Raw genomic sequence first — 27,922 nt, 5'->3', positions numbered from 1 at the left:
CTGCAAGGGAGGGCAGTTGTGGGCAATCAGGCCAGCAGGGGAGGGCATTTGTGGGCAATCAAGCCTGCAGGGGAGGGCAATTAGGGGTGACCAGGCCTGCCGGGGAGGGCAGTTAGGGGCAATCAGGCTGGCAGGGGAGCAGTTAGGCATCAATCAGGCTGGCAGGTGAGTAGTTAGGGGGTGATCAGGCTGGCAGGCAGAAGCAGTTAGGGGCAATCAGGAAGGCAGGCAGGCGAGCAGTTGGGAGCCAGCAGTCCTGGATAGGGCCTAAACGGGCAGTCAGACATCCCTCGAGGGGTCCCAGATTGGAGAGGGTGCAGGCTGGGCTGAGGGACACACCCACCCACCCCCTGTGCACGAATTTCGTGCACCGGGCCTCTAGTATAGTATATAAAACAAAATTTCTACTTCATTCTAGCAATCAGAAAAGAAATTAAATAATGAAACAATTCATTGCAAAGCCAAAGAAGAATGATGATTTGATTATCTGAATTAGTGAATATCTCCATTAGTGTAGTTAATTGAGAGCTGACTTTAAATGATTCCCAAGGGTGATGGGATTCAAAGTATAAATTGACTCATTTGTACCATATTTCTACAATGCCATTCTAGTAGTGCATTAGGCCACTTTGCCGGTGAAAGTGGGACTTGTGGTCTAGTACATTCGCAAAATAGAAAGGTACCTGAAAGAGCCCGCTGTGATAGGGAAATCCACCTACATTCCTTGATAACTGGCTTTGTCACTCAAATTGTGTATCTCCAGTAAAGGGGAGCTCATTACTATGACAAAGTTTTTATCCCCTTTGATTTTTTAACATTTGGATCTGTTTTCCTTCGGGTATAATGATTGCATGTGCTTCTGAGCATGCCATACTTTAATGATTCCTTGGGAGCTGGTTACACTCACCTTCTTGTATTGCACAGGTGTCCAAGGATGATCGAAGTGATATTGAATCTAGCTCAGATGAGGAGGACTCGGAAGAAACTCCAAGGAAGAAACCCCACACTGCAACCACCACCAATGGAACCAGCGGTACCAACGGCTATCTCCTGACCGGCCCTTGCTCCCTGGATGATTAATTACTCAAAACTACAAGTCCAGAACAAAGTGAACTGTTTGTTCCTGGAAGTATTTAATAAGTTGCAAATGCAGTTCCTTTCATAATATCTCAGCACCAGAAACAAAAATTAGGATTATCCAAGCATTTTGACTAGTGCACTGCCATATGTCCCGTCTGTGAATGAAGAAGAATTACCATTCTCTATATGTAGGCATGCTGTATTTGTAATTGACACAAGGGAACAGTATTTGCATTTGTATTGTGTTAGAATATTATTTATTTTTTGTATTTGTTTATAAATCTGTGGACAAAAGGAGGTTTCCTCTTTCCTTTTACTCCCTGGGCTCGTGACAGTGAGGAAGATGCTCCATCTGCTTCGACCCCTTTCTCCTGCTGCAGCCCCGTTTGCTAGGAGCACCCGCTTAACTTGTCTTAGGGCAAGCAAAACCCAGTGCCAGATTCCCCTACCGCTCCACATAGGTTTGCTTTCTTTGTGTCAGTGCCCGGTCGCAGTGACCATTCCCCCAGCATATAGTGTAAACAGGGCAGGGTTTTTGTCGTCACTCTTCCTGGTCATTTAGCAGTTTAAATGAAAGAGCATCGTCGTTGGAGGGCTTTTTAAAAATTGTTTTGTATTAGATGGCTTTGGAATAGACTTCATCTCTTGTGTGCACAGCCAAGATTTCTTCAGTGAGTGTGGTAGCTAGTTGGAGATTCACCTTGTAGGTTACAGAGATCTTTTTATTCTGTTATGAGGTCAGAGCCCTGGCTCTGGAGGAAGACATTGCTGAAGGTCACAGTCACAGAGAAACCACTCTCACTCTCTGGAATTAGTCTCAGGATCTGAGAATAGCATAGAGAGAGCAGCTGATCACAACCAGATTCTACCATTGCCCCTGTGTCATGTCATGAAAAAGAGAAATCGAGTATATTTTGGAGCAGAAAAAAGAGAGTTTCAAGAGTTGGCAACGGTCACCTCTGGTGCAAAGCACTTTATTGCATCTGCTTTCAAAGAAAGTGCCGTATCTAGTATTTGAATTTGAAGTTTTATTTTTCTGAGCAAAATAAAGCCAATGGGAGAAAGACTCTTTCACCCTTCGTCTTTTCTCCCTAACATAACTCAGAAAGACTTGCCTGTTACTAGAGGAGCATTGACTTTCATTTGCTTCTTTGAAGATTTGTTCACTTTACAGGCATTTTTACTCAAACGAAACTATTGCCAGAAAAACAAAATTCGACTGGAGAATGACGATATTGGCAATGAGAAAGACTACTGAAGAATACGTTTCCATAGTCTCCTACATGGCAGTGTTATTTATGTATAGGTAAGAAAACCATACACACAAACCAAAGATTTTATCTCCTTCCAACTTTTAGTAAGGGAATAAAAAGGTCTCACAAATACCTGCTTTATAAATCAAAGAGACCATCACGTAAAACGAGAGTTGAAAAACACAGTGCAGTGACATAAATGTGTGAATCAGGCATAGTGCAGACAGCAGCAAAATACTAGCGAGTGCATGCGCTGCTCAGAGCCATTCACATTCAGTCCCATTTTTTGAAAAAATAATAAATAAAGCTTTGTGCTCACAATTTACGACCTATAGTTAAAAGAATGCTCACAAACAATAACCTCACACGGTAATATTAAATCTTTCCCCGGCTTGTTACAAACTAGTATGTTTCTTGTTTGGTCCATAGCAATAACTGCAGAGGCTTGGAAATATGTCTGCCTGTTTATTGAAACACCATGCAACCGATTCTTCATGTAAAACCTTACTGTTCACAAAACAAGGATATGCTTAAGAGTGTAATTTGGGGCCCTAACCGGTTTGGCTCAGTGGAAGAGTGTAATTTGGGGATGGTTTGATTTTATAAGGCCAATATAAAGTGTCAAAAGTACTTCTGAACATCTGCTAAGATGCAGATAAATAAAAAATAAAAAAAGATGCAGATAAATAAGAAGTAACGGCAAGCATATTAGGGCTGAAATTTTTTGAGAAGGTGAAAATTTATGTTCTTAAAAACTAAAATATGGCAGAAAAGAGTGGATTGTAGCTTGCTTTAGTGTGCAGAGCAAGTCTCCATGGGTGAAATAAACCAGAGAACCACAGTGTGTTCAAATTGGGAACATCTGACACTCTTGAGCACAAAAGAACAATTTCAAAAGGTCAGCTTACACATTATTAAGGAAGAGTTGCATACACTGAAGTAAATTGAGTCTATCCTTAGCAAAGACAAACCTAAACAATCTTTTGTTTTTCCCAAAAGTCGTTTAGAAGGAGGACTGGGAATACTTGGAGCCTCTCTGACTGATGGCATCAGTTTAACCAAGTCCTTAATAGATCTACAGATTTTCATTTCATTTTACATTTTAGGGCAAAGAGTTCTTTTTGACTAATCAAAGTGGTGTTTGTAGGCCTCTTGAGGTGAAGAATAATATATCTCTGTCTACTGCTCTCCCATGGTGGCCTGATAAGACTGAGAGAGAAAAACGTCCTCTACTTGTGCCAGGCCATAGTTCTGGAAGTGTATTCTGTAAACTCAACTGTAGGTTAGTGAGAGTGTTGTTTCCATTAATTAACTTAGCCAATGTTGATATCTCCTTCCTCCTGGTCACATTCAAACTTTCCCAGGATACTAAGGGTATGTAGGAAGGACTCTAGAAAAAATATACTTTATTCTCTAATGTTATATAGCTCTTCTAGATCTCTTAGTGGGGGAAAAAGTAGAAAATTGAGTAGAATTTTGGCCTTGGGTCAATAAATGGTATCAATGTGTGATCTATGTATGTATATGTATGTTTTAAAAAATGTGATAAAACCAAAATATCACTAATTCATTCTTATCCATATTCTTTTCATAAAAACCATTCACTATGTACAATTGAAACTTCCTGCCTCTCAACTTCCTGTTTATGCTACACACATAGCTGAGAGTCGTCGAATCTCTTCAGTCTCTCAGCCTCAGAGCAAAATATTGCAGAATCTAGAATGATAGAGGGCCTACAGTCAGCAGATATGCCAAATACAGTTCTCATTCCTAAATTGAGTCCTATGAGTGTTGAGAATAAGGGAACGACTATCAGTATTTTGGGTTATTGAACTATGTTAGAAAAAACTGCATATGATTGCTGCTTCACTCCAAGATTTTATTACAGTGAAATCTAACTCCTGCTAGGCTTCTAGATAATGGTGTTCTGAGGTACCAAGAGATAATGAAACACACCTGACGAAGGTAAACTGGGAAGAAAGGTTGGTTCTCTAAAGAGAGAAAGCAGTTGGGTGAGAGAAATTACTCTAGTGAAATAAGATTAGATCACCTTTAGCCAAATGGTGATTGAACCTCAAAATGTCCAGTTCTATTGCCACACTTTCCATATATTAGAGCTTGGATTTGAGCAAATTGAATACTTTCACCTTAGGTAGAAGTAAAAAAAATGAGATTTTATTTCAACATACTTGAGTCTTTGCAAGAGCTCTTCATAAACGAACGTTATGGACACCTGTGATTGTTCCCAATCTATTCATGATTTTTTATTGATATTTATTTTTATTCCTTTCTTGGAAATGTTAATACCAAAGTTGCCTGAATATTTGAGTGTTTTTCTTAATTTGAAGTATAAAAAGTATACAGAATAAATCCAAAGGTGTTAAAAGGTTCTGTTTATCAGTATGTGTGATGATGTCATTATGTCCAGAGAGGTTCAAGAAATCCGTTAGGGAAAAAAAAAGTTTTATGTTTACATTTCATGTGCTATTTGAGTTCTTAAGATTCCAATTAGCTTACTTTTTTTTTCTTTGTCTCTGGCTGATTCCTGCTTTGTTGATAAATAATAATAGCCCTGAAATGTTTCTAACATTCAAATAAGAAAAAGTCAGATCAAAGTCAGCCTGATGATAAAGTGATGACATGGCACTTTCAGTCTCTACGTAACTTGTATGGAAAGAAAATGCAGTTAGCTCTAGTTATTGCATTTGCTGTCTAGCATTCTGTTCATGGAAGAATACTGTCAATAATCATACAGAGTTCTTAAAGTCATGCAAAATGCAGCAGGATATGTTTTTAATGAAGATATTGTTGTCCCCAGAGTCAATTTAAGTTTCTCTTGGTAAAATGAAATTACACCATTCTCAAATTACCTAATAGTAATTAACACTGGTTCACACTGTGGCCACATTTTAGTTCTTCAGTCATAATCCAGAAGAGTCCTCTGGTTTGCCTCTGTGTGCAGGGTCCCCTACTCTCCCCTAGGGGGCGCCCAGTAAATGCTGAGGAGGCCTGTCCTCTTGCCCACTCCATGCCTTTGGAACTCTTCTAATATATACTCAGAGGGAGCATACCTGGTGCTGGCTTTCATGGAGAAAATTATATTAAAGAACATAAAACATCATAAGTAACTGTTGGTAAGATCTGCAGACACCCAAAAGAGAACCATAGTACTTCCAGGTATTTCGAACTTGGGTTCGACCTGAAGCCTTTGAAAAGAACACATTACTAAATGGCCACAAGCTAAGACCTCATCAGATCAAAGAAATAAAAAATCTCTAGCCAGATCGCATATTGTATTGTGTCTCCAAAACACTGGCATTCTCAAGATTGTGCAGGAAATGATGGGAGGGACCTGTTAGCCTAAAATCTGTGTTGTTTATCTCATTCACTCACATTCCTTTCAGCCTCCTGGAACTCCTGATAAAAGGACGCCAAAATATTGTCACTTTTCTGCTGTCAATTTCCCATAGCCTTTGAATCAGTTGTACCCCACTTCCTTTTCTGCCTGATGCCATTTTTCTTAAAAAGTGTTGTGTCCACATAAGCCTGTTTCCCTGAACACAGGTCCATGAAAGGTTGGCTTCCTATGTATTCTGCATGGCCTGGATACCAGGAACAACAGCTGTGGGTATGATTTCTATGTTAAGTGGGGGGAAAAAGAAATTTTATAGAGATAATTTTGGGGAGTCTACAGTAATATTTTAAACTGTCATTGTAAAACCGCCCTTTAAAAAATGAGAGGTTTTTCAAGATTAGTTGCCAAAGAGAAATTAGCTCTGTAATAGGAACAGTAATGTGATGATTCTGGAACTTTAACTTAGAGCTTCATTAATTTAAACATGGAACACACCGTCCAAGTTTGATTCCCAAAAGTTTTATAATGCGGCTAGCTCATGACTCCCATCAGCTCTTTGTTTGCCCACATTATCAGTGACCTCAGTAGCCATTTGTTGTCATGCAAGGGGGAGGTGGTTAGTTTTTGGATTTGATTTTTTTTCAACTTGCAGTGAGAAATAGGGTAGGTGACAAAACCTTTCTTTTTTTGTAAGACAATTCAGTGCTTGGGCATCTGTCAGAAGTGGAATGGTGTACTGTTAGCCAATTAGAATTATTTTATGTACTGTTGTTGTGCTGATTTTTATATGAAAATATAATTATTCATTGTTGTTCTCTGGACACAATTGTTATTATGAGGATCATTTTACTTTGGAAACACTTTCATAATAAAGATAAGCATTAAGAGTGCAGTGTAAGTGCCCTTTTCTGTACGCACCACCAGCTTGAGTTGGTGACTTGCCGCGGCTTCCTGGGCAAGACTTATTTCAGGGCTTACCTCACCCTACTGGTTTCTTGCAGGCTCCTCAAATTCCAATAATCACTATGATGACTGAGCGAGAGTGTTATGTGTTACATATACGTTATGTTGTTGAGAATTTAGCTGAGCTACTCCCCAGTATGGCTACCTTGGCATCTATCTTGTTTGGCCAAGTGGCCCGCAGGGACCTGAAATTGACACCCTCATGCCCATGCATGCCCTGGATAGCAGCCCATAGGGTTACAAGCAAGTGTAAGTTCCTGATTGACCTCCCCAAGGGATTGATCAGCCCTTGGCGATCAACAGTCTCCCCTGCCTCCCAGCGCCTGTATGCCTACGCACCCTAGATGAGACCCCTGTGGGGCTCACCAAAACCCTGCTCTGTGGTTTGAATTGACTAATCTGGCCTCAGCCCAGGAACCCCAAAGCACTCCACTCACGGACCCTAATAAAGGTATGTGACACCCGGTCCTGTCTCACTCTGTCTGCACCCTTCCTTTACCTCCCCATGTGACCTCTTGAGGCATGCCGTGTACTTCCCCCAGGACCAGCGAATAATAAACTTCTGTATTGCAATTTCTTTTGTGATCTTTTGTTGAACCTCAGTTCACCCTGTGCTCCACTTAACAAATGTTCATTTAACAAAATCATGACATTTACATATATATATATATGCATATATATATGTTGTAGTATCTCTTTGAAAATTATAAGAACTCAATATTAAATATTATGTAGTACTTCATTCTGGAAAATATATTATTTTTAGAGATATCTGTTCATATGTATCAGACTCTACAGATTTTCCAAACTATAAAAGAGGCACTTAGGACTAACAACTCAAAGGATAACACACACAACTGCCCCTCACACGCCATGCAAGCTTGGCTGACATGTCCTCTCTGGGGCCCTGCCCCACTTCGTTAGGCCTTTTCTCCCTCCTCATCTTTCCTCTGTCACTTTGTCTTCCCCATCTGCCTCCTCCTTCTCCAGCTTATGTCATCTAGTATCTCAAAAGCCATTAAAATAGCACTGACATTCCACCAGACACACCACCACCACCACCACCAGTGTAATGAAAAATAAAGCAGACTCCCCATGGAAAATCTTATAAATATTTAACCACCCCAACAACAATCTGGTTCCAAGCATGAATTGTTCTAATAAACTGCCAAAATTTCTCTGAGGCACAAAAAGGTAGACACTAAGCAAATGCAGCACTCCGAGAAGCCAGGGACTTCTGTAAGCACAGCACAGTCTGCCTCCACAGCATCCTCCCAGACAGCCACAGTGCAGCTCCGCTTCTCTCCAGGACCCCTTCCTTGCTGCTGGGACACCTCCAATCTGCCACCTCCAACGTAGGCCCGTGTTATTTCCGCCCTAATTCTGCTCCCCCGAACCCCGCACTTGCTTCACCAGGAGCAGTGGCAACAGTGCAACAACAGTGAGAGCTGGCAGAACAGCCACGCCGGGTAGAGGGAGGGGCCCGATCTACTGGGATGCAGGTGGTCCCTCAAAACCACCACAGTGACTGCGGCCTGAGCACCACACCCTTGATTATCCCCACAGCTGCTGTAGCACGAGGACACAAAAGTATCATTCCTAAACATGGAAGTAAAAAAAATTATATAAAACCTCCATCAGTCAGAGTCTGGGCAGGAAACAGAAATCACTGTCAGAAGGTTGAGTTGAAAAAACTTCAATAAAAGGACTACTTCCTGAGGCCTGGGTAGGATTATAAGATCAAACACAGGAAAGTAAGGCACCCAGAGCCCAGCAAACATGGGAAGCCATTGCCACCCATGGCTCTAACCAGAGGCCAGGAGAGCAGGCAGCATGGAGGGGAGGACACCCTGTGGGCGTTGTAAACCTGGGTGGGGGGAATACCCTGACATCTCTCTCTTCCTGCTTTCTCATGCCTCCTATTGGCTGAACTCAGAAAGCTGCCAGTGGGAGTGCAGGTGGCAGGGGTCAGGCCCACGTGCAGAGCAGAGAGGGCAGCCTGGAGCAAACGGAACAAGCAGCAGAGACGGATGGTATTCCAGGAGCTTCAGCAGAGCGTCACAATACATGTTAGTTGCTGGTAGAAGGTGTTTTTAGCCATTAGTGTCCCTTTTGCTAAGAAGCAGGATAGCATGAGGATGCACTTCATCTCTAACTCTTTGTGAGCTCAGCATCTCCCTGTCCTGGGTACCAGTTTCTCTCACTGGTGCTGAGGAGTGTCGTGGCAGGCTCAGTAAGGGAAACCACCTGTCCTACTAGCTTCCAGACCTGGGCATGAAGGGCATCAGGGGAGGAAGATGAAAGACTTGGCCTAGAGAAGTGTCTACAAATAAACAGAGAGGAACTGAGAGGAGAAGTCTTGATAATCTGGAGATATATGAACAGAATTGTAAAAAATGGGGCAAGAAGGTCTAAGCTCCAGTGCTTGTGACTAAGTTTTAAAGCAGTTTCTTAGGCAAGAAGTTTGTTTCTTTTCAACTTAATGAACAATGAAAATATTTACATAGTCAAAGATAACTTAAGCAACAAAGGCTCGGGTCCCTGGCTGTACCATTCAATCAGTTAAAAATATAAAGAGCCTACTAGGTGCTGAGGATTGTTATAAGCACTGAGGATAGAAGGGTGAATACGACATATGGTTCCTGCTTTCCTGGAACTTACACTCTAGTGAAGGAAAAAACAAAACAAAGAAGCAAGGAGGACTTGTTTGCTAGGGCCACCATAACAGCATACCGCCAGCTGAGTGACTTAAACAACAGAAATGTATTTACTCCAGGTCTAGAGACCACACGTCCGAGATTAAGTGGCTGGCAGGTTGGTTTCTTGAGTCCTGTCTCCTTGACTTGCCTTCTCAAATGTCTTCACATGATCTTTTCTCTGAATATCTGTCTGTGTCCTATTCTCTTTTGTTAGCAGTCTTATTGGACTAGGGCCCACCCTCAGGGCCTCATTTTACCTTAATCATGTCTTTTTATTCTTAAACACTGATAAAATTTTTATTACATTAATGTTTCCCCAAAAAATGGACAAGATGAAGTTTCAAGGGTATCATAATTTGGCAAAAAGCAAAAATTCTCCATTTTCTGCAATAAACACTGATCCATATGTACAATTTATTTCTGGGGCTTTTAGGGATATGCATATAGAACTCAAAAATGGGAAAGGTACCTTAATCACCTGTCTTAAAATTGTTTTATTTATTGGGATGACATAGGTTAGTAAAATTATATAGGTTTCAAGTATACATTTCTATGATACATCATCTGTATATCACATTGCTAGTTTACCACCCAAAGTCGCATCTCATTCTGTTACCATATACTAGTATTTGACCCCTTTTACGCTTTACCACCTCCCCCTTATTCGTCTGTTTAAGAGCCTTATCTTCAAATAACAGTCACCTCCTGGGGAGTGAGAGGTTAGGACTTCAACATGAATTTGGGGGACACAATTCAGCCCACAAGTTAAGGAAATTTCACATGATGACAAAGGATAAAAGTAATGAAGAAACAAGGTGGTTGCAGGGTAACTGCTAGGACTCTTCAGACTGGACGGTCACAGACATGTCACAGACAGATAGATGATTTGGACTAAGAACTGACAAGAGCAGCTCGGGGAGGATCTTGGGTGGTTGCAGGTCCCTAGGAACCTAAAACACTAAGGCTCTATGCTTCTAAGTTCAAGTAGCAGCCAGAGGCCAATGTAGGTGAAGGAAAGTAAACAATGGAGAGTGCAGGTGATGACATTCGAAAGGTAGGGAGGGGCAGATCATAGAGGGCCTGTATCCCACCGGTGAGTTTTAGGGCATGAGTAATAGGAAACTGTCAGGGATTTAAGCAGGGGATAGCATCATTTGATTGGTTGTCATCTTTAATAAGAAGATAAAGAACATGGGCTAACTAATGTCCATCCTAACCATGACTGAAGCCAATGACCAACTTGGAGTGGCTCATCAGTGACCGCAGGGGTGGTGGGCATCACATGACAAGGCAGGATGATGGGTACATGGGTACTGGAAGAAATAAAGGACTAAGTGTTACTGAGCATTTAACCCACAGACCACAATGTAGGTAAGGATAGAGAATGAGAAGTAACAGGTTTTGCTGTGATGGTGCTGAGATCTGGGACAGGAAGAGCCTCTAAGTTCCTTCAAGGAAAGTAACTTGAAAAAATATGACAAATTGGCAATTATCAGCCAGAGGAGAACCTGACGGAGAAAGGCAAACTACCTGGCTGAATATAGTTCTTTTTGTTGTTACTGTTAGCACCTCTCTCTGTGCAATTCAAAGGCATCTATCTCAAGGACTGTGAATTGATGGATGATTGCAATTTCCAAAGCACCTCTCTGGAGGAAGTGAGCATCCAACAATAATGCTTGCTTTGTAGGTTGCATAACTCCGGGTTGCACCTGAGTGAGCCTGCATGATTTAGCATAGCACTACCCAGCACAGGGAAGGTGAAATGAAAAGGAGAAGAAACTTTAGGGCTTTCCTACTAGATACGAGTCACTATGCTAAGTGCAGAATTGTCTCAATTGAGCCATCCCCTAAAAGGGTGATACAGCTCAACTCTTTATTCACAGCAGTGATATTCTGTAAAGTTACCATGAGCCATGGCTCCAAGAAAAAATACAGGGTTAGGTTCCTGTGAGCCTTCGGACACTTTTTCATCTACTAATCAATACATAACCATGTTTATATATGCTTTTGTTTAAAGATACTTTATTTAACATATATTGTAAATGCATTAACATTGAACTCACAGACAACAGCACCAGAACACATGCCTGAACAAAGCTTGATTGAGCTGATTCTTAAATTTCCTAAAATTTTGCAAGATATTATTAAATGACCATTATTAAACACTAGAGGCCTGGTGCACGAAATTTGTGCACTGAAGGGGGGTCCCTCAGCCTGACCTGCACCCTCTCACAGTCCAGGACCCCTTGGGGGATGTCTGCCTGCCGATTTAGGCCTGCTCCTCCAGGGATCGGGTCTAAGTCGGCAGTCAGACATCCCTCTCACAGTCCGGGACCCCTTGCTCCTTACCGCCCACCTGCTTGCTCCTTACTGCTGGCCTCGCTGCTCCTTAGCACTGCCACAGAGGCGGGAGAGGCTCCCACCACCGCCACTGCACCGCCGCTGCGCTTGCCAGCCGTGAGCCTGGCTTCTGGCTGAGTGGTGATCCCTCTGTGGGAGTGCACTGACCACCAGGGAAAAGCTCCTGCATTGAGCTTCTGCCCCTGGTGGTCAGTGGCAATCATAGCGGCCAGTCATTCTGGTTGTTCTGCCGTAAACATCACTTAGGCTTTTATTATATAGATTATATACCTACAATTTAAAATTATATTTAAAAATGTAATACGCAAAAACATCTCTTCCTAATTATTTTCCCACATTTTACTATCTGGACTTTTGAGGTATTTATACCTATTGTATTTGTGGGGATGAAAATACTATATAATGGTGACTACTGTGCATTTCTTCCCAACTCTGTTCAGTGACATTACACTGGTAGCTTGAAATCTGACATGGTGGGAGTATTTACTTTATGGAAATTGACAAAAGCTGCAAATCAAGGTTTTGTTCGTTTGTTGAAAGAGCCAGTTGTTAAATATATAAGAGAACACCACAGTCACCCATAACCTATTGATACAGAAACTATGGCTCAAAGAAGTGATTTACCCAGCCAGCAAGCAGTAGAGTTGAGATTTGACCCTAGACCGGAGTGATTTCAAAACTTATACATATCTTCCTGGTATGTTATGCTTCTTCCAAAGTTTGCACTTGTTTCTGAAGACTCGGTCTACCCAGATTTCTACTACATTTGAATTCTCCAATGGTTTTCTTTCCTTATCTACCTCCTTTAATGGTTCCTTCAGATCTTATATTTTTACTCCTGTAGTTTTTATCCTATGTTTCCTCTTTTCAACATCATATTGCTTAGTGCTATACGCCATATCAGTTGCCCTTCTTAGAGAAGACCCTCAATAAATCTAATACATCAATGATTGATTCTGTTTTCCAAGTTCACTACATCATTCCCCACCTAACCCGCTGGGAGCTTGCAAGGACACAGGTTTAAAAGGAATCAACTCAAGCAATTCAATAATTAAATACATTGCAGACTAGAACGATGGAAGATATATGGGTAGTGGAACTAGTAATTGAGAGGTTTGGGTTTTAAGAATAGGCTGAAAATCTCAGAGGAAAATTCTCTTTTGGGTGGGTAAGGGATGGTACGCTACAGAGTGAGGAAGTTATAGGAAAGGTAATGGCAATTACCAGCCCTAGTGTTTTGAGCCACAGCAGGTAATTACATTCACCAGGATTAAACTCTTTGCTCCTGTTAGTTTCACTGACCCAGGAAACTAGTAACGATTCTTCAGTAAACTAGTAAGCAAGTAATGTGTAGGATGCCAGGCCATTTGGAGCCCTATCACCAAAAAATTAGTTCAAAAGGATCTTCAGCGTTTTTAAGAGTAATTAGTGTCTGTTTTGTTTTGTTTTTCTCAGTTGAGAGTACTAAATGGTTCCTAGAAAAGAGCCCATACTATACTTACAATTATATAATTTTATGTCTTAGTTATATCACTTACAAGTCATTTCTAAGAGTGTATAAAACAGTTGATACTATGTTAGCTAAAAACTGAGAATCACAATGATAATTAATTCAATAAAATGTACATCAAAATTAAGTCAAGACATGTATTGAGCACCAATTCTCTGAGACATTACATTAGGCACTGTAAGAGACAGAAATAAGTGAAAGCCAAAGCTGCTGAATTGAATGGATTTTAAGTCTAGTTAGAGAGGCAGGGCACCGCGGTCGTTATTTTAATGGGTCAAGGTAGCTCTAAAAGAAATTGTGATTGTTCTATTATGTAGATCAAACTTAGTGACAAAGGTAAAAGGTTTCTGAAAACAGTAATTATTCCACAAATATAAGACATTATTATTATCATCATATATATTGTTAGGATACTAATTGCTAGAAAGGTTCAGAAAAGAGAGAGATTACTTGAGGATCAGGTGAGAAAAGATTTCAAGGAGAAAATCAAGAAGAATGAATAGGTTTTGGACAAGTCCAGTGGGAAGAGAAAGGGCATAGTGTGAATCAGTGAGTAATCCACTTAGCAGCCCCCCTATCACCTGTTGGTGGCCTGACCCCTATCACCTCCCACTCCATGCTCATCTCTCTCCATGGCCTTTCTCAATCCCATTCTCAAGTCTACAATCTCAGAATGGAGCAGACCATGATATGTCTCTAGTACCTATCCATGCTGCTCACTCTGCCTCCAAGGCCTTTTCCCTCTTCTCCATCCAGCTAATTCTTTTTTGAACTTCAAGACTAACATAAGAATCACCTCCTCCTAGAAAGCCTCAGTCTCTTGGAATGTAGTGCTCTTCTTAGAGAAAAAAAGGTATAATCATTTCACTCCATCAGAGTACTTATCACATTCCCCCTCCACTTGATTGTAAGCATCTTGAGGGCAAAGACCTTGCCTTTTTATAACTGGATTAGAGGCCTGGTGCATGACATTTGTGCACGGGGTGTGGGGGTCCCTCACCCCTGTGCCCTCTCACAATCCGGGACCACTTGAGGGATGTCCGCCTGCCGGCTTAGGCAGACATCTGTCTCGAAGTCTGGGGCTCTCGCAGTCCAGGACCCCTTGCTCCTTACTGCCCGCCTGCAGCAGAGGAGGAAGAGGCTCACACCACTGCCGCTGCACTCACCAGCTGTGTGCCCAACTTCTGGCTGAGTGGCGCTACCCCTGTGGGAGCACACTGACCACCAGGGGGCAACTCCTGCATTGAGCGTCTGCCCCCTGGTGATCAGTGTGTGTCATAGTAACCGGTTGTTCTGCCGTTCAGTCAATTTACATATTAGTGCTTTATTATATAGGAAGAGGATTGTTAGCTACCACATTGGCTGCATGGTAGGCACTCAGTAAGTGCATGCAGAATGAATGTATTTATTTATAGAAATAGGAGCTTCAAGAAGATGAATAAGTTTTGGAAGAGGAAATTAGCTGATTTTTACATTTTGAAACTGAGCTAATGAGAGTCCATTCATGAAGAAATGTCTACCAAAAATTGTAAAGATGGGACTGAAAGTAGGTACCATTATCATTTCTTTCTTTTTCAGATAAGGAGACAGGTGCACAAAGAGAATAAGAACCTTGCTACAGTCTCAGAGCCAGAAACCAGTTATGCAGATAACTTAATCTGAGCTCTGAGTCATTTCTCTGTCTCCTACTAAAGCAAACCTTGGGAAATTCCCACATTAGAGGGATACAAGGATGAAGATATGCCAGCAAAGGATACACTGATAAAGATAGGAAGAAATACAATGATGTCAATGATAATGATGACCTTCCCTTCTGCCTCTTTCTCTCTTCCTTTCCTTCTTTTCTCTTGCTAAACTCTTCAGTCCCAAAGCCTTTGATGGGACAGAGCAGGGCAGATGTCAGTGCCAGGTGAGGGAGTCCTGGTTGCCCAAGGAGGGGTAAGGGAGGCTAAATGGGGTTGTGGAGGCATCTGCAGAGGACAACACAGCATGGAGAATCAGGATGGGGTGATGAGCATGTCCACACCAGGGGGGGGTCGGCATGAGGTATGGAGCCCTAGCTGGGTGATGCGGGCATCTCTGCAGAGGAGCAGCCTGGCTAGGGAGGCTGGAGCATGGAAATCAGAGTGGCTGCAGGGGAAACTGGTTACATGTAGGGGAATGGATTAAATATGTAAATTTGAAAGCAAATTTCTCACTGTTAGAAAAGGAAGTTACAATTTGGAGGAAGAGAAAACTGAATGAATTCAGAAGCACTTAATTAAGCTTATAGGTATCCATGTAAACTATTATTTTCAATATATAGATAGCTATCAAAATATAGATGTGAGTGTCTGTGCATATGTGAGTGTTTTTATACACCTCAGGGCCTACAACCAGTGACTCCCTAATGAGAACATCTAGTGCCCCAGATCCTGGTTTCTAAATCCATTTTCCACTAAAATGAGCCAGGGCTCTTTGAGAAAGTGGCTGATTCAGGGCTGAGGCAGGAAAGTACAGGCTGGGATGGAACATCTTGTTGGACCAGGAAGCAAGAAAGAGCTCAAAATTGATGGGAAAATGGTGTAAGGATACAGAACAAAGTTGTGCACGGGGTGTGGGGGTCAAATGTAAGATATTTTGTGCACCAAAATTACATTATGTAACAAATTATAAAGTCCTGAATAAAATGGGAAAACAGTGAGTTCATACATATTAATAAATGAATAAACTGAAAGTTTGATGAGGAACAAGGTGCTAGCATAGCTTCAAGATAATAAAACATTTATTAACCACGAAGGCAAAAGTAGTAATTTTACAACAAAGAAGCCTGACAGACACCATCTTAATCAAGAAAACAATGGGACAAATAAAATCATGAGTCACTTGACTGGATACAATAAGAAAGTAGCATCACTTCTATGACATTCCTGCCAGAGAAGCATAACCTGAATCTATTCATGAGCAAATACCAGATAAATGCAATTGAAGGGCAATCTACAGAATGATTAACTGGTGATCTCCAAATATGTTAATAGCATGAAAGTCAAGACAAAAGAACTATTCCAGAGAGGAGGACACTAAAGAGACATGTCAACTAAATGCAAGGCATGATGCTGAATGGGACCCTGTTGCTGTGGAGAATGTATTTAGAACAATTGGTGGGACTGAGGAGTGAATGGTAGTAATGAATCAGTGTTAAATTTCTGCTTTTGATGGTTATATTGTGGTTTTGTTGGAGAAAGACCTTGTTTATAGGAAATATGCACTAAAATATTAAGGTGTGAGAAGAAAATTTGTGCATTGGACTTGTAGTTTATAACTTTGAGATAATTTTTAAATCAATAGATATTTGTTTTCAAAACCCTAAAAATGTCTCAAATGAAATTTTCAAATGTTTAGATGCAACAAGGTCTATTTTGTAAATGAGAATGCCATCTTTGAGTTCTAAGAGCAATAAAGTAATACAAAACTCCTCAGCCTATTAAAGGGAAATTTAGTGAAAGGAGAAAATGCATTAGCTGAAACTTGAGAATTCTAAATTGTTTGATGAGTAGAATAGTTATATTAGTTTTTATAAGTTTTTGAACTACAGTAGTTGTATTTTTTGGTATTTTATATGTATAATATATAATTATCTTTAATAGTGCCTTAATTTATTATGCAAAAAATAATTTAAATTATAATGATAACAGTAATAATAGCAGCTAGTTTTTACTGAATATTTACTACATATGCTCTGTTATGAGGTATGTGTTGTTATTTCTTTCATTTGATGTTAGGAAACTGAACCTTAAAGGGATTAAGAAATTTCCCCCAAAATTGGTACACTAATGTATAATGTAGCCAATGTTTGAATGCACCTTTTTCACACTCTGAAGCCTACACTATTAATTCTTGCCCTAAAGTGACACCCATGGAGGCCACATAGAAGAGAATCACCAGAGGATACCAGAAACCTGGGCTTCATTCTAGATCCTCCTACTTCCTTCATTGTTTACTCCCAATTCAATCCATCACCAAATTCTGTTGGTTCCATCTTAAAACTCTACCCCTCCCACTTCAAGTTAAAGCCTCACCATTCATCTCCCATTTCCTAGCAACAGGCTCCCACCCTTCCTGATTCTTATCTCAGCCCTCTTAAGAGCCTTCATACCACGCTGAGGGATCAGTCTAAAATGCACATCTAAATATTGCAAATGTGTTCAAAATCCTACATGAAAAAAGACACCTATTACATTTGGGTAAAAGTAAAATCATGGCACCCAAGGCTTCCTGTGTCTGGCCTCTGTCTCTCCAGCCTCATTAACTATAAGGTCCCAAACAAACTTTATGCTCAAGGCACTCTTGAGGGATTTATAATCGTCTGAATATACCAACACACACTCTCTTATGCCGGACAATTAATACATACCCTTCAAGCCTCAGCAAGTGTGACCATCTCTTGCCAAGGTTTTCCGGCATTCTCCCCCTCCCCAAACAGGCTGAGCTGGGTGCCTCTTTGGAACTCCCCTCACATTCTGTAAAGCAGTGGTTGGCAAACTGCGGCTCGTGAGCCACATGCAGCTCTTTGGCCCCTTGAGTGTGGCTCTTCCACAAAATACCACGGCCTGGGCGAGTCTATTTTGAAGAAGTGGCTTTAGAAGAAGTTTAAGTTTAAAAAATTTGGCTTTCAAAAGAAATTTCAATCGTTGTACTGTTGATATTTGGCTCTGTTGACTAATGAGTTTGCCGACCACTGCTGTAAAGGCCTCTTTTATATAACCTATCACAGTGTAATGTAACCTCCTTCATCACACTGAGCTCTTTGAAAGAACGGAGCTGGCTCATCTCTGTATGCCTCATAATGCCTAGATCAAAGATGATGGCCTCGCCGAAACCGGTTCAGCTCAATGGATAGAGCGTCGGTCTGCGGACTGAGGGGTCCCAGGTTCGATTCCGGTCAAGGGCATGTACATTGGCTGCGGGCACATCCCCGGTGGGGGGTGTGCAGGAAGCAGCTGGTCGAGGTTTCTCTCTCATCGATGTTTCTAGCTCTCTATTCCCTCTCCCTTCCTCTCTGTAAAAAATCAATAAAATATAAAAATAAAAAATAAGCAATCCTCTTTATAAAAAGTTAAAAAAAGAGATGATGACCTCATTGAATAGTGAGAGAATGAATGCATAGATGTCAATGAATTATCAATCGTGCAAAACGTTACAGAGAGGCACAAACAAAATAAAACAGTGATTTTTCCAGAAAACCTGTACAAAGAGTTGTGGGGAAAGCTAACCAAGAGGTTAAAATTTGAGTAAACAGACATGGGGGGAAGATTTTTAATAAGTACACAGAGGGCTGGTTGACTAAGCGAAGTTCCTAGTAAACAGGCTTTATACACTGTGTGCCTTCAGCCCCAGGGGTGTGCAGTGGCTTTAAAAAATGCATTAGTTTATACTTTTGAATAAGTGATACAAGCATATTGTATAAAATTGCAAAAATGCTACAGGAAATAGAGTGAAGAGAAAGCTGCCTCTCCTCCCCATGCCCATCCCCCAGGCCCTCAGCTCCTGTCACAGAAGGAACTAGGATAAATAACCACTTGGAGTGCTTTTGTTTTCGCTCTAAGATCCCATCTCCAGAGCCTGGCAGTGATTTATAGTAAATAACTATAAACCAATGATTTATAACATGGAGGTATAACCAAGGTGGAAAAGGCAAATAAATCCTGTGGTGACCCTTTATTTACATATGCAAAAATGCCTGGTGACTAAAGTGATTCTATACTACACATCCCAGTGTGCATTTTAATTAAAAGCCCTAAAACTTGTCCTAGATGAGCTTAGAAAATGTTCAGTAATGGCCCATGAATATTAACATAGGTGAGCAAATGAAGATATAATGTAATTTAGACGAATCTGTATTTGTAAAATATCCTTCTTCTTAGGCTTTTCTTGGAAGGTAAAGCCATAGATCACTGTTGTAGGATGACTTGATTGTTAATTTGTTGTCCATTAGTCTTCATTTCCTAGGGCTTATTAGAGAAAAGTCAATTTATGCTAATTTGTTTTATGCAAATTAGTCTATTTGATTTCATTTTTATTCTCCATTAACACCTGGAGATTTTATATTAATGTATATGAAACTTGAACATGCACAATGAAAATCCAACCCTAATCCACTGAATACAGGGCTGGTTTGTATATATAAAGTAAGCTAATTATGGCCATTTGGACTTTGATTAAAAAATCAGGTAATTTTTATGCAGCAGAAAGTGGTAAAAAGCTCATTATGTGCAATTTAAAAAACTACAATGTAATTCGTGAGAAGAGCATAAAAGTTACTTTAGATGCTGCAAATTAGCCTGGCTGTGAAGAATAACAATATCTCTGTGTGTGCCCACTGCTCCTACTATAGTTTAAAACACCCATTAGTGGTTCTAAATTAGATTTATTTTTTTTCTGTCCTGAGGCTTTGGACAAAGGTACATTTTAAAATGTATATATGCATTAAGGGAAAGTTTTAGAAATGTATCTTCCAGCTTTGAAGAGAGATGGAAATGAAGGAAACTAATTACTATAGCTACCAGAGACTAAAAATAAAAAGTGATTTGGCTAGAGTGAGATTGCTTCTACATTTCCCCCGAGGGTGATTGGCGGGGGTGATGTCATGTCTTGTACATACTCTCTGCAGCTCTCACATGCTTGAAATGGCAGCAGAGACCAGACTGGTCCTCTGTCAGATCAAACAGGCCAAGGGCTAGATTTCGTCCAGGACTCAGAAGTGGGATGGCCTTGGGAAGATATGAAAGATGTGTCCTCCACGCTGAAGTTTGTCCTGGGAAAAAAGTGCTTGGAAGGTGTGGTGCCCTGGCCCCCAGCTGCTCTGCCTGACCTTCTCACCCCTGGAACCCAGCAGCCTGGCAAAGCCACCCCGCTCACCCTGTCATCTGAGCACTGGCCAGCTGCCCCAAGCCCAGGTGCTGTACCTTTACATTCCTCGTGCTGTGGATATAGTGAAAATTCTCTCAGATGCCTTCGGTAAACTTTGCAGAACCTGGCTCATTTTAGACTCTGCCTTTCCTAAATTTATTCTTAGCATTAGGTCACTCTCTGATTTTATCCTTGGTCCCAAGACTCTTTTTGCCTCCTCTGTTTATATCTTTTTAACCAACAAATCTCCAAGAAACTTCTCTAAGCGGTCTCATGGGAGTCTTGTGATTCCTTCTCAGTTTCCTGCTTGTCAAGGCCATTTTTAATCAGAGTCAGAGACTCCCAAGTGCATTTGAGCCATTTCCCATTTTAGAGTTCCTGTCCGGTAGGTCACACTTATCTTCCCTCGCAGCGTTTTGAACTCCGCTTCCTGAGAACGGAAGATATAGGCCTACCCACAAACAACGCTCCCTGTCGTGTCAATGGAGAACTAGCTAATGGGGTCATTTTCCCATTAGTATTGAAGTCAATCTAATGAAAACAATTATTTATTGAACATTTACTGTGCTCCAGGTACTTTGTGAGTAGAGTGGAGGCACACCATTAAATAAGTAATTTCAACATAATGGGATAAATAAATCAAAAGAGGGGTGCGTAATAGATAGCAGGACAAAGGCAAGAGTGTGCTTACTGTGTCTGTGGAAAAGGACGAAAGCTGGACATTAGAGATTTTAAAAGGTTAGCGAGGCTAACATAAAGGGCTAAGCACTTCCAGGCAGGAGGCACAGCATTATACAAAGGCCCGGAGATATGAATAAGGCCTGCTGTCAGCATTTTACGGATCAGTTCTCCCCTTTTAAAAATTAAAGTTAGCATAACTGTTATTCTTTTTAAAATGTTTGTCTTATTTGCTTTCTAAATCAGTAAATGTTTTTTTCCAAATATTAAAATTACACAGAAATGTGTGGGACCTAGAAACTGAGCCCTCTATACTCCCAACCTTCAGACATAAGCTATTGTCTGTCTAGTTTATGTGCATCTAGATTTGTTTTTCTTATACATGAACCCGACTGGAATCAGATTCTTTTGCAACTTGTTTTTAATTCAGTACATATAGCTAAATGTTTTATATTCTGTCCTCTTTTCTTGGATGTTTTGTGTCCCATTGTCTGGGTTGGCTGGCTGAGCAGCATCGTCATTGAACATGGAAGCACTGGAGTCAGATGAATCCCAGCCATGCCACTACCAGCCATGCGACCTTGGTTAAGTCACTTGATATCCCATGCTTCAGTTTCCCTATGTGTATTATAAGGATCAAAATAATATCTATCTACCTCAAATGATTGCTGTTATGATTAAATAAGTTAATATTTGTAAAGCACTTAGAATAGCATCCGGCAGATGGAAGTCCTCTATAGGTGAGCCTGTATTATCATAAGGTATTTAACCAGATTCCTATTTAATACATAGCTATTTAATAAATAGCCTTAATTTAATGCATGTGCTGTTCCCAATTCTTTGCATTCTTTGGCTACTAAAGAAATTTCCAAGCCAAGTTTTGAGTTGCTCTTAGCCTCTATTACGTTTGGGCTCCTGTTTCTTACTAACATACCGATACTCAACACTCCCTTATAAGCACTTAACAGACGTGTACTCGTGTTGTTGACTCCCTTGGAGGCTGCCCAAAATAGGACGGGCGGGGTGCAGTGGAGTGGCTTCCAGGCCAGACCCCACTGAGTCCATTGCAGGTTTTCTTTCTGCAGAGAGGCCATGCCAGGAAGGCCAATGCTGAGTAACTGGGAAAGGAAGCAGGAAGATTGGGATCTGAGAGGTCAAACAGTAACTCAAGCTGGAGGCCTGGGCTGGAAAAAAGCCAGAGAATGAGTGCAGGCCAGAAACACATGTCCAGAAAAAAAAACAAAAAAAAAACACAAAAAAACTGAGGACAGAGACTCAAAAGGATGCCTTGGGCACCAAATTTTTTAGAAAACAGGTCTAGTACACCTTCTGGAGACACTTCCCTTGATATCGTTCTCATCCACCTGTAGATACAAATAAGGTGATGTTAATATTAAGTCCAAAACCACAAGGTTCTTCTCCCCCTTGCTCAGACAGGGACTTGGCTTCCTTCTCCCAGCTCCCTGGACCCTTTCTGGGAGTCAGGGGGGCAGGGGGGTTCAGAGGGTTCTCACATGGACAAGGCCAAATTTACTTAGGTTGGCCTGCTCTAGCCTCCTTGCCAAGATGCCCTTGCCAGCCACAGCCTCGGTGCTGGAGACCCATGGGGAACCTGCTCTGCTGCTTCCACCTCCCTTGGCCTCCACACAGGGGAGGGGTGCTTCGCTGTGTTCTTTGGCAGAGCACATGTAGGATGGGATGTGGGGTCAGAGGGTAGAACGACCCTGTCTCCAAATCTATATCTAGACTCTCTGTGAATTTAACTCCTCTTATTTTTCTCCCTAACCTCAGTCTCGATGCAGTTCCAAGTGTGTCCCCTGAGGCTGAGCTGGGGAAAGGGAGAGGATGAGAGGTATCAGCCGCCCCCTCCAGTATCCTTTCTCCCATATCTCTGTAGTCACTCAAGAACAAGTATTGACTGACCATTGTCATAGACTGGACGTAAAACTACTTCCAATTCTCTGCCCTTTTCTCTGCCCTTTGTAATGAGACATTCAGCTCCTCCCATGAAGGAGTGGCATTTCCCCACCCCAGTGATTCTGGGCGGGCCTGTGAGTTGACTGGCTTTGGTCTGGCTGAAGTGAGAGTATGTCTGTCCCTAGTCTGAGTTCCACTCATTCGCTTGGCTCCTCTGCCATGCCCCGAAAACAGCCTGGGTTAGACTGCTGGCTGATGGGGGAAAAAAAAAATGCTTCAGCCCATAACCAGCCCAGAAGACTCAGCCCAAATCAGCAGAGCTGTATAGATAGATGACCTGCTTTTTCACAGGAGTGAGGTAGGGAAGACCAGAAGAACCAGCCGGCTAAACCAGAATTGTGAATTAAATAAAGCCAATGTCATTGGAAGTCACTGGGTTTTCTGTTTAATATATAGCGTTATTGTGACAAGAAATAAGTGGTACAACCCGCAAAATGAAAAAATTTTGCACATTCAAACATGCTTCTAGGAAACTCAACTAATAGCCAAACTTTATTATTATTTTTAAATTTATCTTTATTGCTGAGACTATTATAGATGTTCCCTTTTTTCCCCCATTGATCCTCTCCACCCAGATCCCACCCTCCATCCCCCAGGCCTTCACAATACTATTGTCTGTGTCCATGGATTATGTATATATGCATATAAATTCTTTAGTTAATCTCTTTCCACCTCCCTCCTCCTCCCCATCCCACTTCCCTCTGAGATTCACCAGTCTGTTCCAGGCTTCTATGTCTCTGGATCTATTTTGTTCATTAGATTCCACATATGAGTGAGATTATGTAATACTTGTCTTTCTCTGACTGGCTTATTTTTTTAAAATATATTTTTATTGATTTCAGAGAGGAAAGGAGAGGGAGAGATAGAAACATCAATGATGAGAGAAACTCAATTGATCAGTTGCCTTCTGCACGCCCCCTATTGGGAACCAAGCCTGAAATCCAGGTATGTGCCCTTGCCAGAATTGAACCCCGGACCCTTCAGTCTCCAGGCACATGCTCTATCCACTGAACCAAACCTGCTAGGGCCTGACTGGCTTATTTCGCTTAGCATAATACTCTCCAGGTCCCTCTATGTTGTCTCAAAGGGTAAGAGATCCTTCTTTTTTACAGCTGCATGGTATTTCATGGTGTAAATGTACCACATCTTTTTATCTACTCATCTACTAATAAATAGCCAAATTTTAATTCTCAGTCTAGATTGAGCCAGGACACCCTGCTGCCCTTTCAACAGTCTGGGAGGTATTTCCATGGGGCAGATGACCCTGAGGCCTGTGGGAAAGCTCATCAGCCTGCTGGGAGGAACAGCTGAGGGGTAAGTGTGCTACCAATCTGCACGAGGGCCACAAACACCACAGTAGGTGTGGTATTGAAAGGGAGAAATTAAATTGAAATGCGTGATTTTCCTCTGAGTAGGATGCAAAGGTGGCTTCTTTCCTGAGTCCTTGTCAGAATGAAGCTACGGATCAAAAGGTGGTATAGGAAAAGGTGGAAATTTATTGGGAAACAAGCACAGACTCCCACGTGGGGAGGGGGAGAGACCCACTAACTCCCTCTTTCCTAAAGCTTATAAAGGTTGCAGTTCTTTGTACCCTGATATCGCCCCTGATTGGTCACTATAGCAGCTTCAGAGCTCAAACCCCGTGTGGGGTTCCTCTCTATTTCTCCCCCTCCGGTGGTAGAATTCTTTATTCCCTGTGAAAATCTCTTTTCCTCTTTCTCCCTTTTGTTTTCTACTCCCTGTGGCTTTCCCCTTATCTTCTGGTGTCTTCCTCTCCCTTCAGGCTGTGGCGCCTTTAGTTCTTTGTGAATGTATGCCTTTGGCAGTTCCCAGCCCTCCAGCTTTGCAGCCCTCCCCTATAAGCCCCCTAGTTCCTAAAACTCCCTAAACCTGCATATTTTACCCCTAAAAACTCCTCTCAGGATGACGACATTTCTTGTGGAAACTGGCAAGGGAGGCCAATGTCTCCATTTTGAACTGAGACCAAATGCAGCAAGAATCGGGGGGAAGACACTGAGATGGCCCAGGCCCTAGAACCAAGGCTCCAGCCCAGTTTATCTACCAGCTCTGAGGGCAGGGGAGTCCGAGTGACATGTTCTTAACCTCAGTTCATAATGTCTCTACACATCTTTCAGCATTCCTGGTAGTCGTCTTCAATTCTAGCCCTCTGAGAGCTGCTACTTAGTGTTGTCACTTCTAGTGATGAATTTCCTTCGGGAAAGCTAAGGGGAGAACATCATTAAGTGTGTGCACGGTGGTCCCTAATTAAAGGTGCTTCCTCTCTGCAGTAGGCAGTTAAACAGGCATGGTATGAGCAGAGCAAGGACAGTGGGCCAGGTACAAAGGTCACCAGGACAAGGGACAATTGACCTCAACCCCAGGGCAACCTTTTCTCCCCTAGCATATGGCTGGTCATGCAGTTTGGACCCCCTGACCTTTCATATCACTGGTCATGTGATTCCGGCTCTCCCCTGACCTTTCCTCCCCTAGCATGTCACTAGTCATGTGGTAGACCCCCTAGAGGAGGAACAAGGAGGCCAGAGACCAGTCTTGGCTCTGAATTCTTTCTTAGCTATAACTCAAGTACCAAGGATGCTCTACTGAGGTCCATTGCTGGTGATATTCTGGTGCCGTACCGCCACTAACATCTCCCTGGTTGCAGGGACTTAGAATGGAGCCTGCACACCCAAGGCAGATGAATGGAGTGGGCCCACCTGGACAGCTCTGAAGTGCTCCATTGGGCTCTGCCGATGGTGCTCCTTTTGGATGGGGGATCCCCCAATTACAGCAAAGCTGCCCATACCCAGCAAATGATTATCACAAGACAACAGGCCATTAGATGGAAATCTCAGGATCCATAACGGGGACCACAGGTGCAGAGAAAGCAATAAAAATATAAGTTGCTGATGGCGGATTTCTAGTTCTGTTTATCCTTTTGAATGATTAAAAAAAATGTGAGGGTAAGCATAAAAATTTTTTCTTAGTTTGATAGTTTAGTCAGCCTCTTGGCCCTGTTGGGCTAGGAGTGAGAGCTAGGTTGAGTTAAACCCTCAGGGGTGGTTAATGTACGTCCTGCTCCCTGATAGCCTTTTCTAGACATTTCCCACTGTAGTCACAGTTACATAGGTCTGGTCCTAATTGCTTGGTACCCTGAGCTGGGGTGATTAGAGGGAGGGATATATTGACTTGGTTTGTGAGCTTTAGATAAGGAAGGGAGGAAGAGGGTCTGGATTGGTTGCTTTGCATATCAAAGATGTGCTCAAGGGCAAGTTGCTTCCTCTTTCTAGGTGTTAGCTGACCCAAGGAGGAGCAGGCTCTCCCAGGTTCAAAAGGCCTTAACCTGTTAAAGCGTCAGACAACACAGAAAATAAAAACGTGATTAATATAGCAAGCTGTCTAACATGCATCAGCCCAGGGAGCAGCCGAATTATGGGGACACTTTATAGCTTCTGGGCTTTCTCTCAAGGACTCAGTATTCTGCTCTCCAAGTATTTACAGAAGTGTTTCCCACTATCTCAAGCCAGCTCTCTTGACCCTGAGCAGTTCTTTGCTATTTCAGTAAATAAATGGAGGAAAGTCCCGGGTGGGACTTCCTCCTCGGGGCGTTTGACGAGACTCTGGGCCCTTTGAATGCAGGAAGTCTAGGACACACCCAACCTTCAGAGGGCAGTGTGTCCTGAGTGTGGAAAGCTGAACGCTGGAGCATAGTTTAAAAGGACAGAAGCCAAACACAGTTCAGCATGAGGGACCCACTCACAAACTGTTCGGTGAGTAGCTTGGTGTTAGTTTGTGTCTTTGTGTGTAAGAAGGCAGCTGAGGGGTGGATTTATATACGAATGTATTTTGACTTTAAAAGTTTGAGATGCTCAGGAACTAAACATGTTTACATACTGGCTGTGAGTCAAAAATCTGTGGTTTTTCTTTGGTTCAATTTAATTGCCCTTTCTAGCAAATGGGCAAGTCATTGCCATTCTCTATTCTCATATTCTTAGGAAAACTTTGAGGGGGTATAGTATCATATTTGCATGCAGATGGTGGCTGTGTAGAAAACATTCTTAAGACATACACAAGTGCCTACATTATGCGTTGAGTGGATACACAAACACACAGAATGTCTGCAGCCAATTTTGGCTTCTGCGAAGGAATTTAGAGTGGAAGGTTTTTGTGTACTTTCCCATATCATTGAGATAGTCAGGAATTGCCAAGTCCCACAGGCAGAAGGACAGACTCCCCATTTTGTCCAGCCTGTGGTGGTTCTCAGACAGGTTTATCAATATGTTTCTTTCAGTCCTGGGAGGGCTACCAAAAATAGAAGATGGGTCAAAAGTCCAAAGACTTATGAGGGTGTTCGCAGCAATAGCAGAGATGTAATTTAGTAAATGAGGAGCAGCTAAAGAGGAGGAGGATATATTTACATTGGAAATAAAGTAATCAAGGAATGTCAGGGTGTTTCCCAATAAATGGTGCCAAGAAGCAAAATTGGTAACAACAGAAACAAGGGATCTTTCAAGTATTTTATCTTAAAAGAAAAAGACTTGTGGAAAAGCAGAAATGGGGACTGCAATAGAGCCATAGAAAGAGTCCAGTGGATGCAGAAAGCACAGGCTTAGAGCAGCTAGGCCTGTAACTGCTACTCCACAGAATGAGCTCATGAATCAGGTGAGCAAAATGAGGTGAAGTCATAAATGCTAGTAATATTAATAATGATAACGTAGCCTCAGCCTCTGTCTGCTTTTACTATTTAAATACAAAATTTAAAAAAAATTCCAGCAATATAGCTGTATATAAATCTGAAGAAAGGAAATCTCCCCCTTTAATCTCCTCGAGTCTTTTGCACAGGTAACTTTTTAAAAGTCTTTTATGGTTTATTTATTTGCTGTTTGTTTATTTTTTGTTCCATGCATTTGCTCCCTTCTAAAATGCTAACTCCTTTCCCACCATTGACACTTTGATCATGTTTTTGCAAAGGGGTGGTTGAGTGGGGCAGCAGCTGTATAAGTCAGGGCAAAACCTGGCACCAACAATCACCGAAGACGACGAAGTCAAGGCCTAGGGGAAGAGTGAGATAGCGGGAAACTTAGGCCCGACTGAGTTTAAAAAAGAATGGAGAGCCCAACATCCTTTTCCAAGGCTGCTTTTAGCTCAGGAACTGGGAGGA

The 27,922-nt window shown here is 41.9% G+C and overlaps 2 protein-coding genes across 5 annotated transcripts in view; both read left to right on the top strand.

Moving 5' to 3' along the window:
- CERS6 (ceramide synthase 6) overlaps nucleotides 1-7,150 on the top strand; it is a 263,770-nt gene extending 256,620 nt beyond the window's left edge. Inside the window, exon 10 of the mRNA XM_079782839.1 lies at nucleotides 925-7,150. Coding sequence (XP_079638965.1) covers nucleotides 925-1,080 — 156 coding nt within the window. The 3' untranslated portion in view covers nucleotides 1,081-7,150. The remainder of the gene's footprint in view (nucleotides 1-924) is intronic.
- A 19,246-nt stretch (nucleotides 7,151-26,396) lies between these two features.
- NOSTRIN (nitric oxide synthase trafficking) overlaps nucleotides 26,397-27,922 on the top strand; it is a 49,878-nt gene continuing 48,352 nt past the window's right edge. For all 4 annotated transcript variants that reach the window (XM_079782297.1, XM_079782298.1, XM_079782296.1 and 1 more), the window contains exon 1: nucleotides 26,397-26,531. In XM_079782297.1, the coding sequence (XP_079638423.1) occupies nucleotides 26,505-26,531 (27 nt within the window). In that variant the 5' untranslated portion in view covers nucleotides 26,397-26,504. The remainder of the gene's footprint in view (nucleotides 26,532-27,922) is intronic.

Source organism: Cnephaeus nilssonii, assembly GCF_951640355.1.
Source record: "Cnephaeus nilssonii genome assembly, chromosome: 10".
Lineage (NCBI taxonomy): Eukaryota > Metazoa > Chordata > Mammalia > Chiroptera > Vespertilionidae > Cnephaeus > Cnephaeus nilssonii.
Note: the sequence above shows the minus strand (reverse complement) of the source record. Positions and strands in the feature narration are given on the sequence as shown.